The following is a 20261-nucleotide window of genomic DNA, read 5'->3' on the forward strand; positions in this document are numbered from 1 at the left end:
TCCTCTTCACAGATTCTGCCGTTACGCTCCCGACCTTCCTCCTCTTCACAGATTCTGCCGTTACGCTCTCGACCTTCCTCCTCTTCACAGATTCTGCCGTTACGCTCCCGACCTTCCTCCTCTTCACAGATTCTGCCGTTACGCTCCTGAACTTGCCTGTAATAGGCTACTCCAGCGGTCGGCAACCTTTTCCATTTGGAGTGCCAAGTTATCCTACCATTTCTACTGATCTGCGTGCCAGTTATGATTTTCATATGCACATTTTCGTGGAACAGTTTCATTTAATTTATAATAAAGTCTTCATATCTCAAAATGAATGTAATGTGGTTAATCAAAACTCTATCTAAATGAAAATGATACAAATCTAAAAGTAACTTCTATTGCCATTGCCAATAAGTAAAAATAGCCTGCATAAAGCCAACAAATAAAGACATTGCAGCCTGCAGGTAGAAAATATCCTGATAAAAATTAATATATGAATCACATTGGCTACGCATGGCCTGTCTGCAAGGAACTTGAAACATTTGATCAACTATTAACTTGGTCCGGCCCGAAAGCTTGTGCTAGCAAATATGCAACTTTGTATAAACTTTTCTGGACCCTATTCTGGAACCTAAAGAGTGAGCTCTGGACATACTGACACAGCTGTAGGCTATTTACGTAAGGGATAAGAAGTAATCAGGTAGGCCTTTTTTATGACTTTTCACCGGATCAGAGCATTACTTTTTTTCCCCCTTTCATGCTGAGTGGTTATCGAAAGGGAGCTAGAAAGATTGTTTAAATAGGCTATGTTGAGAAACTATTGTCTTTCTCAATGGATGTAAAAACAGACTTCGCTTAATTGCTGTTTGAGGAGAATAAATAATTACTTTGAGAAGCTCCACAGTGATGGTGACAATTAGATCAATCAATCAATCAAATGTATTTATAATGCCCTTTTTACAGATGTCACAAAGTGCTATACAGAAACCCAGCCTAAAACCTCAAACAGCAAGCAATGCAGACGTAGAAGCACGGAGAGAGCTAGATCCCCAAATGGGCACGTTTATAGGCCTACATTTGTGTGCAGGCCAGGTAGCCTAGGCCTACATCTATGCGTAATCAGGTGCGTGTCCTTACTCAAGATTGACAGGAGCGCTACAAACAAAAGACAATGAATAAATTGACAACTCGTAAATGGAATGAAATAAACCAAAACTTTTTTCTCACAAGTGTAGCCTAGGTTGTGCCCTTGCAAACAACGTGTCCACTCCTACAAACAAACATTGTAGATTAGAAATGATGGGAATTAATGGTAAATGTACTACTACTGGGGATACTGGTGAGCCTCCACAATGGATTAGTCCACTCAGACAAGCGTGAATCAGATAGGTGTCTCATGTGCCATCATTTTATTTTATATATTTGCCACTGCTCTACAAAAAAAGATTGTTTTGACCGACAGCCTATCGACCAAACAATCGATCAGTTGGGGTCAGCCCGACTGTCAACACATGCAAATTGCACAAGTTGATGCAAGTGGATAATTTATTTTCAGGTCACTATAATTTGTAGCGATTCATCATCAGACGTTATTAGATGAGAAACACCAGCTTAATGAGAAAACACAACAGTGGGTGAGATGACCTCAGCTGATCTGAGCTGACCTGAGCTGACCTTAGATGACCTAAAATGACCTGAGATGACCTGAGCTGACCTAAAGCGTCATCTTCCACAAATTGGAAGATGAAAAAAGCTCGTCATATATGTACTAATTTAACTGGGAACAGCTCATCTCCCCACTACCACTCTGTACATTACTCAGACTGTGGCAACTTGAAGACACAGCCATTTAATAAAACGGAGCGGCTGCGGATCCGACTTTTCCTGAAGCCTTTGCACATGTGCAGGACCCTCCACTCCACGCACACGTCTCCGATCCACTCGTAGAGAACAGGCTACTCTGGCGAATGGTACTGATTTAATAAAGTTAGATCAAAGCTGAATCAATGTCTGCAAGTTTACATAATGATAGCATTGTACATAACACAACCGAATATATAAAAGCATAGTATAACGTTACCGTAAGACAAAAAACACCACCTCATTTCTTATGAGATTTTAGGATGATTGCGCGAACGGTCACATTTTTCCGTCATGTGGCCACAACTCTAGGCGGAATATGTGCTTTGATTGAAACCAAACACAGGTTTGTTAACACCATCTGCTCTAAAACACACTCACTTGTACATAATTCAAAACAACACTGTAGGCTACTATGAAACTGTAGCCTACAACTCAAGAAGATCTAAATCCATATCCCCATGAAACTGATTGAGATCAAATGGTTGGGATGCTGATGCTGCATGGACGTTTTCATAGGTAGGATTTGCAAGAAATTAGAAGTGATGGGGCTTTTTAGAGGGTAATTCAGCCCATGGCTATCTCTCAAAGTTGCTTTGAGATATAGCCAGACAACCTGGGACCCCCAGCCTCGGATATAAAAGGAAACTAGTTTTAACAAAAAGACACCACACTTATTATAAAATAGCTCACAGCAATGAACAATGTGATTTTGTGTGTGCGGGTCACTGCATTACACAGACAAATTACATTTAGTCTTGACACTTCAAAACCATTAGTCAGACCCTTACCATCCAGTATGATAAAACAGAAGAACAGAACAGCAATAAAACTTTGCCCTGCAGACCTATTGTAAAGAATGAACAAATTACTTGAGTTGTGAGTCATCTGACATAATGTATCAAACCACAATCCAAAAGCCTAGGGTAATACAAAGTGGACCAGGCACTAGCAAAAACATAACACTAACTTGATCAAGAGCTCATGGAGAGGAAGAACAAGCTTTTCCCTCTACCTCTCTTTACCTTAGTACTCAATGCAGCCAGAACAGCTGCAGTCAAACTTAAGAAGTGCAAAATAGCCACGTTGTCATTAGTACAAAAAGCTATGGTTTTAAACAGTGGGCGCTGAACCTTTGAAACTGAATAAGTCTGGTAGAGGAAGACATTCACACATTACGGCTGTGTGTTTATTCAAAACAGTTGTGTTTGTAATGAATTCATATAGAAACCCCTTCAGGATAAAGCCAGCTCTATTTTCCCTGTGCCAACTGTATCATTGCCCTATCCTCAGTGTCTTGCCAACGCAAACATTTTAATGCCCCCTAGTCTCACCAGGAAATATCATAATCTGCATTATCTGTGATCCTGGCAGAGGGCTGAGTATGGTGAGGCAGACTATCATGATCCTGATGATGATACCGGTTTATCACAATGTCCTCTTCAGCATCAGGTCAACAGCTGATTATCATTTTGGAAATATAGCATATCAGCTGATAAGAATGCCCCATCGTAATTAAACAACACCACAACAACATCCCTCTCATAAATCCCAGTGACATTTTGTCCTCTTCCTAACTCCCTGATCTCTGAATGGATCTCATCTGTCTTGGAGATCTGGAGAGGGGGACAGGGGGCGAGTGATGGTGCTTTTTAGAGGGCAATTCAGACCATGTCTATCTCTCAAGGTTGCTTCATTCTTACTCTAGATTCACCAATCACTCCCGGGCGGCAGGTAGCTTGGTGGTTAAGAGTGTTGTGCCAGTAACCGAAAGATCGCTGGTTCTAATCCACGAGACGACTAGGTGAAAAATCTGTCGATGTGCCCTTGGGCAAAACACTTAACCCTAATTGCTCCTGTAAGTCGCTCTGGATAAGAGCGTCTGCTAAATGTCTAGAATGATCCCTATAGAAACACCTGGAATAATTTAGCATAGGGTAAAGAGAGAATTATGGTCACATACTATTGTCTTTATCTTCCTCCCAAGGTCATTCATACTGTAATACCCTCATTGTGTGGTCTATCTACAATGAGAGCTATCATTTACATTTTCTAGGGTTTCAACGGTTGGCTGGCTTGTTATGTCTGACAGCCTTGTGTGTGTCCCCATGAACACGCTTTTGTGTGTGTGTGTATGTGTGTGTCTGTAGGAGTGTAGGTGTGTGTGTGTGTGTAGGAGTGTAGGTGTGTGTGTGTGTGTAGGAGTGTAGGTGTGTGTGTGTGTAGGTGTGTGTGTAGGTGTGTAGGAGTGTGTAGGTGTGTGTATGTGTCGGAGTGTAGGTGTGTATGTGTAGGTGTGTGTGTGTAGGACTGTAGGTGTGTATGTGTAGGTGTGTGTGTGTGTATAGGTGTATGTAGGAGTGTAGGTGTGTATGTGTAGGTGTGTGTGTGTGTGTGTGTAGGAGTGTAGGTGTGTATGTGTAGGTGTGTGTGTGTGTGTAGGAGTGTAGGTGTGTGTATGTGTCGGAGTGTAGGAGTGTGTAGGTGTGTGTAGGAGTGTGTCTGTAGGAGTGTAGGTGTGTGTGTGTAGGAGTGTAGGTGTGTAGGTGTGTAGGTGTGTGTAGGAGTTTGTAGGTGTGTGTGTGTGTAGGTGTGTGTAGGAGTGTATAGGTGTGTGTATGTGTGTGTCTGTAGGAGTGTAGGTGTGTATGTGTAGGTGTGTGTGTGTGTGTAGGAGTGTAGGTGTGTGTATGTGTCGGAGTGTAGGTGTGTGTAGGTGTGTGTAGGAGTGTGTAGGTGTGTGTATGTGTCGGAGTGTAGGTGTGTATGTGTAGGTGTGTGTGTGTGTGTAGGTGTGTGTAGGAGTGTGTAGGTGTGTGTATGTGTCGGAATGTAGGTGTGCGTGTGTATAGGGCTGTGGCGGTCATTACATTTTGTCAGCCGGTCTCACGGTAATTGACCGTTAATTAACATACACACATTTAGCATCTCCTGGCTTCCACGCATAGCCTACAAGACACTGATGCAGACCTTTGGAACATCTACAAGTCTAATAAATCCATGTAATATAGCCTACACCATCACAATAAACCCATTATTTATTTTAGACTGGTCTAAAGAAACATGATATGAAGAAAATTTAGTCTATTTCAGAAGAACAGAATAGCATACTCTGAGTTGTCCTTATGTTAGGCCCTGATCTGCCTATGCCTTATGGCTGTGGGCTACACTACTTCATTTAGCAGACAATATTTGTTTAGAATTCCGTGGCATTATTTTATATTATTTTCTAGAATGAAGAATCCAATTGAACATAGCTGAATAAAATAGAAAGGATATTTTCTCCAAACGATTTGAGGGAGTGCACACATGCAGCTATTCTGTGTTGAGCGGTTAACAAAGAAACAGGTACTCCTATATGCTTAATTTAGAGTTATTTATGTAACTTTAGTTGTGATACAAATGTTGGGCTATATGTTTAGATTTTTAATACATTCTAAGGCTGCATGATGTGACTCTAATGATGATTTGAAAAAAGTCGCATGAAAGGCATGAGCTCTGCTTTGTTTTTTGCCCAGGCTGTACACACTTCATCAGTCTCTCATTCACAATTTGACAAGCACTTGATAATGCCTCGAACTTCCTGCATCCCCCTTTGTGTGGCCATAATCCCCCTAAAAACATCCATGCCTTTTGCGGCCAGTGGCTGTTGTGACCTTGGGCTGAATATAATAATTATAATCATATTTTCCCCATGGTATTGACAGGATCATTTCCCCATGGTATTGACAGGATCATTCCCCCAACGGTATTGACAGGATAATTTCCCCAATGGTATTGACAGGATCATTTCCCCAATGGCATTGACAGGATCATTTCCCAATGGTATTGGCAAGATCATTTCCCCAATGGTATTGGCAGGATCATTTCCCCAATGGCATTGACAGGATCATTTCCCCATGGTCTTGACAGGATCATTTCCCCAATGGTATTGACAAGATCATTTCCCCAATGGAATTGACAGGATCATTTCCACATGGTACTGACAGGGTCTGGAGCAGTATGCTGGAGCCAGACCTTACGGAAGTATGTCATTCTATAGGTATGAGCTTTTGTAATGGGAACCCTCCTGCTGTTCCTTGCCCAAGGCAACCTTCACGACCGTACTCTCCCTCCTAGCAGGGTGACTTCATTAAAAACTCCTCACATGATTGACCTCATAAAACACTTGAGGTAAAATACTATATCACACTAATGCTCTGGTCAGAAGTCCACAATCCCCCACAGAGAGTGGGGATGTCTTAGGAATGTGAAATTAGGAGGCCCTTACTGGCCCGGCTGTAAAATATGCCACCAAGAGGGCAATGAATTATGGATGCAAATGTATGTCTTTGATTTATGTAGATCCTCTTGTCATAAGCCCTAATACATGATCTGCCACAGCTCTTGACGGCTGCTTTCATAAATACAGTATATCCCTTTACATATAATGTTTTAACCTTTTGAGTGCTTACTTCTGTCAGAATAAAATCCTCAGTTTTAACTCTTTAGCTAAACAACTATCATACTACTTTGTAATATTCTAGGCCATTTGCAGTGCAATCAATCAGTACCAGTTCTAGTAGAAATAAGTTAATATGACACGGTTGTTTACTCTCTTGCTAGTGTGGCAGCCCTAAACAAGATAATGTTGGCCTACTCAACCAACACAGTTCATGTTGAGTCTGCATTAATCCCATTACACACAACGATAAACTTGCTTCTATCAAAGCCACAGTAAGAGAGACACTTTTAACTCTCACTCTCCCCCTCCCACTCCCTCACCCTCTCTCTCCCTCACCCTCTCTCTCTCCCTCTCCCTCTCTCCCTCTCTCTCCCTCACCCTCTCTCTCTCTCCCTCTCCCTCTCTCCCTCTCTCTCCCTCACCCTCTCCCTCCCTCCCTCCCTCCCTCCCACTCCCCCTTCTCTCTCTCTCTCGCTCTCCTCTTTCTCTCTCCCTCTTTGTAAATAGCTTGGAATTATTGTTTCTCAAAGGTACAGTTGAAGTCAGAAGTTTACATACACCTTAGCCAAATACATTTCAACTCAGTTTTTCACAATTCCTGACATTTAATCCTAGTAAAAATGCCCTGTTTTAGGTCAGTTAGGATCACCACTTTATTTTAAGAATGTGAAATGTCAGAATAATAGTAGAGAGAATGATTTATTTCAGCTTTTATTTATTTCATCACATTCCCAATGGGTCAGAAGTTTACATACACTCAATTAGTATTTGGTAGCATTGCCTTTAAATTGTTTAACTTGGGTCAAACGTTTTGGGTAGCCTTCCACAAGCTTCCCACAATAAGTTGGGTGAATTTTGGCCCATTCCTCCTGACAGAGCTGGTGTAACTGAGTCAGGTTTGTAGGCCTCCTTGCTCGCACACGCCTTTTCAGTTCTGCCCACACATTTTCTATAGGATTGAGGTCAGGGCTTTGTGATGGCCACTCCAATACCTTGACTTTGTTGTCCTTAAGGCATTTTGACACAACTTTGGAAGTATGCTTGGGGTCATTGTCCATTTGGAAGACCCATTTGCGACCAAGCTTTAACTTCCTGACTGATGTCTTGAGATGTTACTTCAATATATCCACATAATTTTCCTTCCTCATGATGCCATATATTCTGTGAAGTGCACCAGTCCCTCCTGCAGCAAAGCACCACCACAGCATGATGCTGCCACCCCCGTGCTTCACGGTTGGGATGGTGTTCTTCGGCTTGCAAGCTCCCAATTTTTCCTCCAAACATAACAATGGCCATTATGGCCAAACAGTTCTATTTTTGTTTCATCAGACCAGAGGACATTTCTCCAAAAAGTACGATCTTTGTCCCCATGTGCAGTTACAAACCGTAGTCTGGCTTTTTATGGTGGTTTTGGAGCAGTGGCTTCTTCCTTGCTGAGCGGCCTTTCAGGTTATGTCGATATAGGACTCGTTTTACTGTGGATATAGATACTTTTGTACCTGTTTCCTCCAGCATCTTCACAAGGTCCTTTGCTGTTGTTCTTGGATTGATTTGCACTTTTCGCACCAAAGTATGTTCATCTCTAGGAGACAGAACGTGTATCCTTCCTGAGCGGTATGACAGCTGCGTGGTCCCATGGTGTTTATACTTGCATACTGTTGTTTGTACAGATAAACGTGTACCAGGCATTTGGAAATTGCTCCCAAGGATAAACCAGACTTGTGGAGGTCTACAATTTTTTTTTCCTGAGGTCTAGGCTGATTTCTTTTGATTTTCCCATGATATCAAGCAAAGAGGCATTGAGTTTGAAGGTAGGCCTTGAAATACATCCACAGGTACACCTCCAATTGACTCAAATGATGTCAATTAGCCTATCAGAAGCTTCTAAAGCCATGAAATCATTTTCTGGAACTTTCCAAGCTGTTTAAAGGCACAGTCAACTTAGTGTATGTAAACTTCTGACCCACTGGAATTGTGATACAGTGAATTATAAGTGAAATAATCTGTCTGTAAACAATTGTTGGAAAAATTACTTGTGTCATGCACAAAGTAGATGTCCTAACTGACTTGCCAAAACTAAAGTTTGTTAACAAGAAATGTGTGGAGTGGTTGAAAAAACGAGTTTTAATGACTCCAACCTACAGTGGGGAAAAAAAGTATTTAGTCAGCCACCAATTGTGCAAGTTCTCCCACTTAAAAAAGATGAGAGAGGCCTGTAATTTTCATCATAGGTACACGTCAACTATGACAGAAAAATTGAGAAAAAAAATCCAGAAAATCCCATTGTAGGATTTTTATGAATTTATTTGCAAATTATGGTGGAAAATAAGTATTTGGTCACCTACAAACAAGCAAGATTTCTGGCTCTCCACAGACCTGTAACTTCTTCTTTAAGAGGCTCCTCTGTCCTCCACTCGTTACCTGTATTAATGGCATCCTGTTTGAACTTGTTATCAGTATAAAGACACCTGTCCACAACCTCAAACAGTCACACTCCAAACTCCACTATGGCCAAGACCAAAGAGCTGTCAAAGGACACCAAAAACAAAATTGTAGACCTGCACCAGGCTGGGAAGACTGAATCTGCAATAGGTAAGCAGCTTGGTTTGAAGAAATCAACTGTGGGAGCAATTATTAGGGAAATGGAAGACATACAAGACCACTGATAATCTCCCTCGATCTGGGGCTCCACGCAAGATCTCACCCCGTGGGGTCAAAATGATCACAAGAACGGTGAGCAAAAATCCCAGAACCACACGGGGGACCTAGTGAATGACCTGCAGAGAGCTGGGACCAAAGTAACAAAGCCTACCATCAGTAACACCTACGCCGCCAGGGACTCAAATCCTGCAGTGCGAGACGTGTCCCCCTGCTTAAGCCAGTACATGTCCAGGCCCGTCTGAAGTGCATTTGGATGATCCAGAAGAGGATTGGGAGAATGTCATATGGTCAGATGAAACCAAAATATAACTTTTTGGTAAAAACTCAACTCGTCATGTTTGGAGGACAAAGAATGCTGAGTTGCATCCAAAGAACACCATACCTACTGTGAAGCATGGGGTTGGAAACATCATGCTTTGGGGCTGTTTTTCTGCAAAGGGACCAGGACGACTGATCCGTGTAAAGGAAAGAATGAATGGGGCCATGTATCGTGAGATTTTGGTGAAACCCTCCTTCCATCAGCAAGGGCATTGAAGATGAAAGCGTCGCTGGGTCTTTCAGCATGACAATGATCCCAAACACACCGCCCGGGCAACAAAGGAGTGGCTTCGTAGAAGCATTTCAAGGTCCTGGGATGGCCTACCCAGTCTCCAGATCTCAACCCCATAGAAAATCTTTGGAGGGAGTTGAAAGTCTGTGTTGCCCTAGCGACAGCCCCAAAACATCACTGCTCTAGAGGAGATCTGCATGGAGGAATGGGCCAAAATACCAGCAACAGTGTGTGAAAACCTTTTGAAGACTTACAGAAAACGTTTGACCTGTGTCATTGCCAACAAAGGGTATATAACAAAGTATTGAGAAACTTTTGTTATTGACCAAATACTTATTTTCCACCATCATATGCCAATAAATTCATTAAAAAATCCTACAATGTGATTTTCTGGATTTTTTTTTCTCATTTTGTCTGTCATAGTTGACGTGTACCTATGATGAAAATTACAGGCCTCTCTCATCTTTTTAGTGGGAGAACTTGCACAATTGGTGGCTGACTAAATACTTTTTTCTCCCACTGTAAGTGTATGTAAACTTCCGCCTTCAACTGTAAATATGAGAACAGTCATTTGCTTGTTCCTCTAGGACAGTGATTCCCAAAATCTTTCACTCGGGCGGACACGCCACGTCTATTTCTATGCTCACAAGCACTGTTCATGACACAAACTGTTCACACCCCTCTTATTGGTGGAGAGAATTTTGCAGGTTTAAAGATTATTTCCTGCAATTCTACACATTTTGTCATGGGGGGGGTGCAGAGAAAATGTTGTATTCTTGCTATCCCTGCTGATAATAGGCAAAACACCTTAAGTCTGGATAGTGGTTACGTTTCGCGCGTTTATGATTATGAACATTTCAATCCCACCTGTGCTAAAGTGTCAATCAGTATCAACACAAACTTTTGACTAGGTTAGCCAAAATGTGTGCTACAAAAGTAAGAAGAAAAGTCAGACTTTACCTGTGAAGGAAACTTGATTAGTTCATGGATATTGGGTGGAATCGCTTTCCTGCAACGGATTACAACCGCCACTGAATCTTTTGGTTCCACTGATGTACAGCAATCTTTAAATCATACCACAGATTCTCAATTGGATTGAGGTCTGGGCTTTGACTAGGCCATTCCAAGACATTTCCCCTTAAACTACTTGAGTGTTGCTTTAGCAGTATGCTTAGGGTCATTGTCCTGCTGGAAGGTGAACCTCCGTCCCAGTCTCAAATCTCTGGAAGACTGAAACAGGTTTCCCTCAAGACTTTCCCTGTATTTAGCGCCATCCATCATTCCTTCAATTCTGACCAGTTTCCCAGTCCCTGCCCTGATATGTACTTATCCACAACTTTGTCCCTGACCTGTTTGGAGAGCTCCTTGGTCTTCATGGTGCCACTTGCTTGGTGGTGCCCCTTGCTTAGTGGAGTTGCAGACTCTGGAGCCTTTTAGAACAGGTGTATAAACACTGAGATCAAGTGACAGATCATGTGACTCTTAGATTGCAAACAGATGGACTTTATTTAACTAATTATGTGACTTCTGAAGGTAATTGTTGCACCAGATCTTATTTAGGGGCTTCATAGCAAAGGGGGCGTACATATGTACCCACCACTTTTCCGTTATTAATTTTTTAGAATTTTTTGAAACAAGTTATTTTTTAAATTTCACTTCAACAATTTGGACTATTTTGTGTATGTCCATTACATGAAATCCAAATAAAAATCAATTTAAATTACAGGTTGTAATGCAACAAAATAGGAAAAACACCAAGGAGGATGAATACTTTTGCAAGGCACTGTACTGTAAGTATAAGACCCTGTAGTATAACACCCTGTAAGTATAATACCCTGTAAGTAGAACACCCTGTAAGTATAACACCCTGTAACTATAACACACTGTAATTATAACCCCCTGTAAGTATAACACCCTGTAAGTATAACACGCTGTCAGTATAACATAATGTAATTATAACACCCTGTAAGTATAACACCCTGTAATAAAACATACTGTAAGTATAACACCCTGTGAGTATAACACCCTGTAATATAACACCTTTTAAGTATAACACCCTGTAAGTATAACACCCTGTAACTATAACACCCTGTAAGTATAACACCCTGTAAGTATAACATAAAATAAGTATAACACCCTGTAACTATAACATCCTGTAATATAACATACTGTAAGTATAACACCCTTTAAGTATAACACCCTGTAATTATAACATCCTGTAAGTATAACACCCTGTAAGTATAACACCCTGTAAGTATAACATTATGAAGTATAACACCCTGTAATATAACACACTGTAAGTATAACACCCTGTAAGTATTGCATCCTGTAACTCTAACACCCTGTAAGTATAGCACCCTGTAAGTATAACACTGTAAGTATAACACCCTGTAAGTATAACACCCTGTAAGTATAATATAACATATGTATAACACCCTGTAAGTATAACACCCTGTAAGTATAACATACCGTAAGTATAACACCCTGTAAGTATAACACCCTGTAAGTATAACACCCTGTAAGTATAACACCCTGTAAGTATAACATACTGTAAGTATAACACCCTGAAAATATAACACCCTGTAATATAACATCCTGTAAGTATAACACCCTGTAATATAACACCTTTTAATTATAACACACTGTAAGTACAACACCCTGTAAGTATAGCACCCTGTAAGTATAACATAATGTAAGTATAACACCCTGTAAGTATAACACCTTGTAAGTATAACATACTGTAAGTATAACACTATGTAAGTATAGCACCCTGTAAGTATGGCACCCTGCAAGTATAACACACTGCAAGTATAACACCCTGCAAGTATAGCACCCTGTAAGTATAACATAATGTAAGTATAACACCCTGTAAGTATAACACACTGCAAGTATAACACCCTGCAAGTATAGCACCCTGTAAGTATAACCTAATGTAAGTATAACACCCTGTAAGTATAACACCCTGTAAGTATAGCACCCAGTAAGTATAACATACTGTAAGTATAACATACTGTAAGTATAACACTATGTAAGTATAGCACCATGTAAGTATAGCACCCTGTAATTATGGCACCCTGCAAGTATAACACACTGCAAGTATAACTCCCTGCAAGTATAACACCCTGTAAGTATAACATACTGTAAGAAGCATTGACCAAGACACTGACATTTTGATATCAGATCCACCAGTCTTTTAAGCAATCTGTGCTGACTTGAGTTAATTCCTTTCCTTGAGTTTAATGCTTCAAAATGGGGGTGAATGATGGTTAGAATGAACCATAATGATCAGAGCACTGCCTGGGAGGAGGACCGTTGAACAGAAGCTTCACTTGATAAGACTGACCCTAACAGAGGAGAGCAGCAGGCTGGTCAAACTGAGGCACTAACACTGTCGTCTCTCTCTCTGTCTAGCTCTCTCTTTCTCGCTCTCTCTCTCTTCCCTCCCACCAGGCTGCCTTCCAGCACCACGGAGAGCAACAGCAACACAATTACTGTCTGACGGGAGACATTCAACTGCTGATGATGAGCCCTTCAATCCCAGCTAGCAAGTTTATGCTGGCTAGCTGGCAACAACAGCAGCATGGCGCTAGTTAAAACTTGACATGCTAATTAGCTAACGTAACGACAAGCCAGTGCAAAATAAACGTGAATGACCAATACAACGGTGTTATATCGAGGTGGTTGCCGACATGAGTTGCTTCCCACCAGGCAGCTCTAGGCTGTCACATGTCACCGCCGGTAGCTAACGTGGCCAATTTGTTCCATCCCACTTTATTATATTTTGAGTAGGATAGCAGCCTACACGAGAAAAAACTTGTAATATTGGTATTCATCAGGATGTCACCATGATACAGTCGACTGCTTAATGGGGAGAGTTTGTGCCGCAAGTCAGCTACACAACAACACGGGGCTGTGATGCTCCCGCTTGCCGAAGTAAGGAGAGGGAAGTAGCTGGATCGTGTAGTCAATATCAGGCCAGTAAGGGATGGGAAGTAGCTGGATAGTGTAGTCAATATCAGGCCAGTAAGGGAGAGGGAAGTAGCTAGATAGTGTAGTCAATATCAGGCCAGTAAGGAGAGGGGAGTAGCTAGATAGTGTAGTCAATATCAGGCCAGTAAGGGAGGGGAAGTAGCTGGATAGTGTAGTCAATATCAGGCCAGTAAGGGAGGGGAAGTAGCTGGATAGTGTAGCCAATATCAGGCCAGTAAGGGGGGGGAAGTAGCTGGATAGTGTAGTCAATATCAGACCAGTAAGGGAGGGGAAAAAGCTGGATAGTGTAGTCAATATCAGGCCAGTAAGGATAGGGGAGTAGCTGGATAGTGTAGCCAATATCAGGCCAGTAAGGGAGGGGAAGTAGCTGGATAGTGTAGCCAATATCAGGCCAGTAAGGATAGGGGAGTAGCTGGATAGTGTAGCCAATATCAGGCCAGTAAGGGAGGGGAAGTAGCTGGATAGTGTAGCCAATATCAGGCCAGTAAGGGAGGGGAAAAAGCTGGATAGTGTAGTCAAAATCAGGCCAGTAAGGATAGGGGAGTAGCTGGATAGTGTAGCCAATATCAGGCCAGTAAGGGAGGGGAAGTAGCTAGATAGTGTAGCCAATACGGACAAAGGAATCGGCAACAAAGGAGTTTGCTTATACTACAGCCTTCGCTGTACATATATAACGCATTGTGACGGTGCTTCGACTGCCGCTTACCACATTACTGTAGGGGGAGAAAGGAGGAAGGGTACCACGTCACACAGACTAAACAGGTGCCAGGCGCTAACATTAGCAGCAAAGCCCAATACACAGCAGCATTCAATAATGCCATTTTGACAACAACTCCCTGTTTGAAACAAGGTTTCAAAGAATTGCACAGAAACAGTAAAGGGATTTAAAACTCCAGTGCTACCAAATCAATATCAATTGCTAATTGAATAGTGTTTATTACGTTTGAAATAAGCTATGAATTATGAATTGATATTATTTATACTGAATAATGAACCTTTTATGTTGACAACTCATTGGTGACGTCTGGCCATCACCTTCATACAGCAGTATTTTCCAACTCCAGTCCTCAAGTACACCCAACGGTACACATTTTTGTTATAGCCCTGGACAAAAACACCTGATTCAACTAATCAAGGGTTTGATGATGAAGTGGAATCAGGTGTGCTTGTCCGGGGCCACAACAAAAATATGTACTGTTGGGGATACTCGAGGACTGGAGTTGGAAAGTACTGCTGTACACTATAATGTTTAGATGAGGCTCTGGTATACTGTACACTATACTGTTTAGATGAGGGACCATGTCATCTTTTTCTTAGCTCTGAGAACATACAGTAGTGTTCAGAACTATCTCATTCCACTTCAAAATGATCAATTCTATCCTCTGTTCAAAGCTAATTCTGACCTCTAGTGACAGTGCAGACATGCTAACACCGATTGTAGCCTACATACAGTATTTGCGCTTGAAAATACACTTGCCATTCGTGGCAAGTGTGATGAGCATGGTATGCTGCAAGTGCTTCTCTAGCAGCATAGGCGTCCAGTCGAATTAGGTACACACCACAGGTAGTAGGTATAGTGCACATGTATTGTGATCTAGTGTGGTCCCTAAAATAACACTTAGCCTATAACAAAAAACTAAAATTGCCTATGTAAACCGATACAGTGCTGCATTTTCGTAAGGGATTCACAAATCCCGAGGTAGAAAAGTGCTGTTGAAAACTTAAATTCGGATGTGGGCCTACAGCTCCGTTAATACAGAACAATGTGTTTTAACAATGTGAGAAAGATGGATCTATGCGACACATGTCAGTCCATTCGAAATGGCATGTTGCACAACATGTCTCCCAAGAACATGAAGGGTAGGATATTAATTGATCTGAACAATCGATAAGTCGTCCACGAATGCACAAATAATCAGTTTAAATACACTGCAATTGTAGAGACAGACACGTTATGCAAAACCGCTCTGTAGCTTGTGTGACTGAGTAGTCATACAGTATTTTGTGGATGGAGGAGGTGGCATGTTTGAAATTCTACGCTCCAATTTCTGCTGATTTAGGATAGCGAGAAAAAAACGACCATACAAACTTAGAAAATAGAACCAACTCTTTTATGTTGTAGTTTTGTCAAGTTACTTACAGTGACTGGCCGCCAGCGCAGCACCGAGGACGTCGAGCACCGTGAGAATGAAGGCGATGGCCAGAGATGACATGTCCACCTTGTTCGCCACAGATATCCAGGCTTCTGTATATCCTCAGTCTTTGAGTGAAAATAACTCCGATGGTGCCTCCGTGCAGTATGGTATATTTCCAGCTGCTTCGACTTTACCTCTTCACTAGAACCATCAAGAGACAGGTCTGCCAGCGCGCGCACAACATCCTTTCCTAGTGCGCTTATACTCTGCTGCTTCCAAAGCCCAGTCACATCCGTGCGTCTCTCTCTCTCTCTCTCTCTCTCTCTCTCTCTCTCTCTCTCTCTCTCTCTCTCTTTCCCTCTCTCTCGCTCGCTCTCTAGCTCTCTCTCTTAAAAGCCTTTAATCAATTCGAGTTTATTTTTGCGCATTCTGCACGATTTAGCAATGGTATAGCAAGATTAACATATTTTGCATTAGTTATGACCGTTTTTGAAGGTTTCAAAATATTTCAGAGGGACTGGGGAGAGAGGGACTGGGGAGAGAGAGGGACTGGGGAGAGAGAGGGACTGGGGAGAGGGACTGGGAAGTGGAGAGGGGACAGGGAGTGGGGAGGAGAGAGGGACTGGGGAGTGGAGAGGGACTGGGGAGTGGAGAGGGGACAGGGCATTGGGAGGGGAGAGGAGACAGGGAGTTGGGAGGGGAGGGGGACTGGAGAGGGGACAGGGAGTTGGGAGGGTAGAGGGACTGGGGAGGGGAGAGGGACTGGGGAGGGGAGAGGGGACAGGGAGTTGGGAGGGGAGAGGGACTGGGGAGGGGAGAGGGACTGTGGAGGGAGAGGGGACAGGGAGTTGGGAGGGGGAGAGGGACTGGGGAGGGGAGAGGGGACAGGGAGTTGGGAGGGGAGAGGGACTGGGGAGTGGAGAGGGACTGGGGAGTGGAGAGGGGACAGGGGAGGGGAGAGGGACTTGGGAGGGAGAGGGACTGGGGAGGGAGAGGGACTTGGGAGGGGAGAGGGACTGGGGAGGGGAGAGGGGACAGGGAGTTGGGAGGGGAGAGGGACTGGGGAGGGGAGAGGGGACAGGGAGTTGGGAGGGGAGAGGGACTGGGGAGGGGAGAGGGGACAGGGAGTTGGGAGGGGAGAGGGACTGGGGAGTGGAGAGGGACTGGGGAGTGGAGAGGGGACAGGGGAGGGGAGAGGGACTGGGGAGTGGAGAGGGACTGGGGAGGGGAGAGGGACTGGGGAGTGGAGAGGGGACAGGGAGTTGGGAGGGGAGAGGGACTGGGGAGGGGAGAGGGACTGGGGAGGGGAGAGGGGAGAGGGACTGGGGAGGGTAGAGGGACTATTCTTTACCAGAAACAATAATACCATGCACTCACTAGTGGTCAAAAGGTTTTTGGCGCTCCAAAGATACGGTATGGTGCTGTATTCTGTCGGGTGGAATTACAGTACAATTCAAAATAAAGCAATTTTTTCCCCACCCACAACATTTTCCCACAATGCACCATAATTTACAGTATGCTGCAGTAAAACATTTCAGAATATTTTACTGTTGATAATACCCCAAATTACTGTAAAAATTACAGTTTTCCTTTACAGTGAATACCAAGCCGCTAGCAGGCCTGGCTCAAATCAACACTTCATACTTCAAAACTATGTCTCCCAACTTGTTTGGCTTAATATTGCAGTTTCTTTAAGTTTCCCTCCAGATATTGTGCCAAAGTCTGTATGTTTTACATGTTCAGACTGCATAGACTACAGAGACGCTACAAAGAAACGCATCTTTTCCCTTCTCACCCTTTATTTACTCCTACCCGCAGGCGGTAACCAAGTTACCACAGCGGCAAATAACATCCAGTCTTGCAGTGATTACTGTCTATTTCAACGTAAATACTACAGTCTATTATTGTATCTAAAAACAGATTTCCTCTTTGGATGATAATGGACAACAATATTGTGGTCTATGGGCAAAGAATGTTCACGACATGGTAGGTAGGGTGATATAAGCTCAGGGTCATTAATTTCAAGGTGACACATTGTGAAGCTAATACCTTCAACACAGTAGGTATTTTCACACACTCACACCTATACTGTAGATATACATTGTTCCCCTATGCTTCCATATTGTTGTAAATCCCTCCATACATCTATAAGCAGTAATATCTTCTACTATCACAGTTTGGCTTCCATTAGCCACCTTTTGGACACAGAATGAGACAGTCCTCTCAAATGTAAAATAAATAAATAAACAAAACAAAAAACAATGTTTTATATGAGAAGTAGGCATCGGTATGAAGCTGAAAATTTTTTAAATATCCCATGAGCACCACAATGCCTACCTCACCCATGCTCTACCAAGGTTTTCCAGCGCACAGCTTTGACCTGCTACACTAGCGATGTTAGTCTATTGTACTTCAAACAATGTGTATGCAGGTTTCTTAGGATTCAAACCTCCTCAAACAGCCTTGGCTTTAAAACCCTGCTCCCATTTGTTTTCATATTTATTACATTACATTTACATTTTAGTCATTTAGCAGACGCTCTTATCCATTTATACTGCCATTTATTAATGTGGGAATGAATGTGTGCTCTTTTGCTGGAGTTGGACAGCTGTGGTACAGCAGTGGTCCTCTGTAGCTCAGCTGGTAGAGCACGGCGCTTGTAACGCCAAGGTAGTGGGTTCGATCCCCGGGACCACCCATACACAAAAATGTATGCACGCATGACTGTAAGTCGCTTTGGATAAAAGCGTCTGCTAAATGGCATATTATTATTATTACTAAGAACACTTGAAGATAAAGGATTTAGAGCATCTATCCAATGTCATATTTGTAAATATGTATTCTTAAAAGTGTTTTTTACTTCTCCAATGACTTTGTATTTTACAATTTTTATTTGTGATACTCAGAAGTTTCTCATTTGTCAAAGTGTAAGTATCAGGTGTGGTAGCACTGGGCTTAAACCAAAAAAAAAGCGTAACGGTCCGTGTGCTTATGGATAATTCCTATTTCCTTTCATCTCGTCAAGGCCAAACAAGAGGGAATGGATCGTCTTATCATTTTTCAATACTAAACAAAATTATAAACGCAACATCTAACAATTTAAAAGATTTTACTGAGTTACAGTTCATATAAGGAGATCAGTCAATTGAAATAAATTCATTTGGGCCTAATCTATGGATTTAACATGAATGGGGATACAGACATGCATCTGTTGGTCACAGATACCTTAATAAAAAAGGTAGGTGCGTGAATCAGAAAACCAGTCAGTATCTGGTATGATCACCATTTGACTCATGCAGCAATACGTTTTTTACATTGGATAAAAGTAGAGACTCAGAGCTAGAACATTTTATATCATACACTACAGTTGAGGAACAATGGGAAAGTAATTCTGCTTTGAAAGTCAATAAACTTGTACCCCACTTTTGAGAAAACGGCCCTTGAATGTTTTGGTACACCTAATGGAGAGCTCTTCTTTGTCTACACCCATTCAACATCGTACACATCCTCTTAAGCCATAACCCCACACATCTCTTTAAGGATTCACATGTGTGGTCCTCTGTAGCTCAATTGGCAGAGCATGGCGCTTGTAACGGCAGGGTAGTCGGTTCGATCCTCGGGACCACCCATACGTAAAAATGTATGCACACATGATTGTAAGTTGCTTTGGATAAAAGCGTCTGCTAAATGGCATGTTATTATTATTATACACAACCAAAGATTTCAGGACTAAAGGCTGGTTTATCCTACGTCTATCAGCATGTCTGTAGACAGTTGTCACAGTGACTTCATGAATTCTATTGTCGTCCGACATCAAGCTTGTTGTTGTCGTTATTAAAAAGTATAAACACAAAAACGACAGGCTGCATGACACCAGCAGCCTGGTGGTGCAAAATAGTATAACTGGTTATCCGTCTTCATTGTTTAAGTTCAGATTTTGATTGAACTAACCGTAGGCTACATGGATCGGAATAGAACAATCCAGTTGTTTTTATATTTTGTCCGTTATCAAATCTTTAAATACGTGGAAAAGTGGGAAATCAAAGCATTTTTTAATTTATAATTTGTTTTCAACCAGAATATTTATAAAACGATTAATTTGCTATTAATGAGCCACAGAGTTATGGGTCCGTGTGGCCATAAGCAGACGGACCCATAACTCTGTGGCTCATTAATAGCAATTTTGGTAACTCCTGATACAAACACTGTGACAACTGCTGAGAAACACCTGTAGAATATAAAGTCATTAGAATACACATATTTACAAATCTGACATTGGATAGGTTCTCTATACCCTTTAGGTACACATGTTCTTAGTAATGAGGTACACAGCTATCCAACTCCAGCAAAGGAGCACACATTCATTCCCACATTTATATATGGCAGTATAAATATGAAAACAGATGGGAGCAGATTTTGAGAGCTGGACCCGGTTTCCCAAGAGCATCTGAAGGCTAAGTTCATCGTTAGAACCTTCGTAGGAGCATTGTTAAATCTTCGAGCTGTTCCCAAAACCATCATTAAAAAAGTTGCACTAGAAAACACTGGTAATACACAGAAGATCTCTGCTAAACGTATAAGCACATGGTTAACTTCCGAACAAGTTGAATACAAATACAAAGTTGCAAATGGTTTTGCA

General features: G+C 42.2%; 1 protein-coding gene across 1 annotated transcript in view; it reads right to left on the reverse strand.

Annotated features, from left to right (window-relative positions):
• LOC121555203 (contactin-associated protein-like 5) overlaps nucleotides 1-15908 on the reverse strand; it is a 133656-nt gene extending 117748 nt beyond the window's left edge. Inside the window, 1 exon segment of the mRNA XM_045212054.1 lies at nucleotides 15628-15908. Coding sequence (XP_045067989.1) covers nucleotides 15628-15700 — 73 coding nt within the window. The 5' untranslated portion in view covers nucleotides 15701-15908.
• Between the last annotated feature and the right edge of the window lie 4353 nt (nucleotides 15909-20261).

The sequence above is a fragment of the Coregonus clupeaformis genome, chromosome 40 (assembly GCF_020615455.1).
Source record: "Coregonus clupeaformis isolate EN_2021a chromosome 40, ASM2061545v1, whole genome shotgun sequence".
NCBI classification, from domain to species: Eukaryota; Metazoa; Chordata; class Actinopteri; order Salmoniformes; family Salmonidae; genus Coregonus; species Coregonus clupeaformis.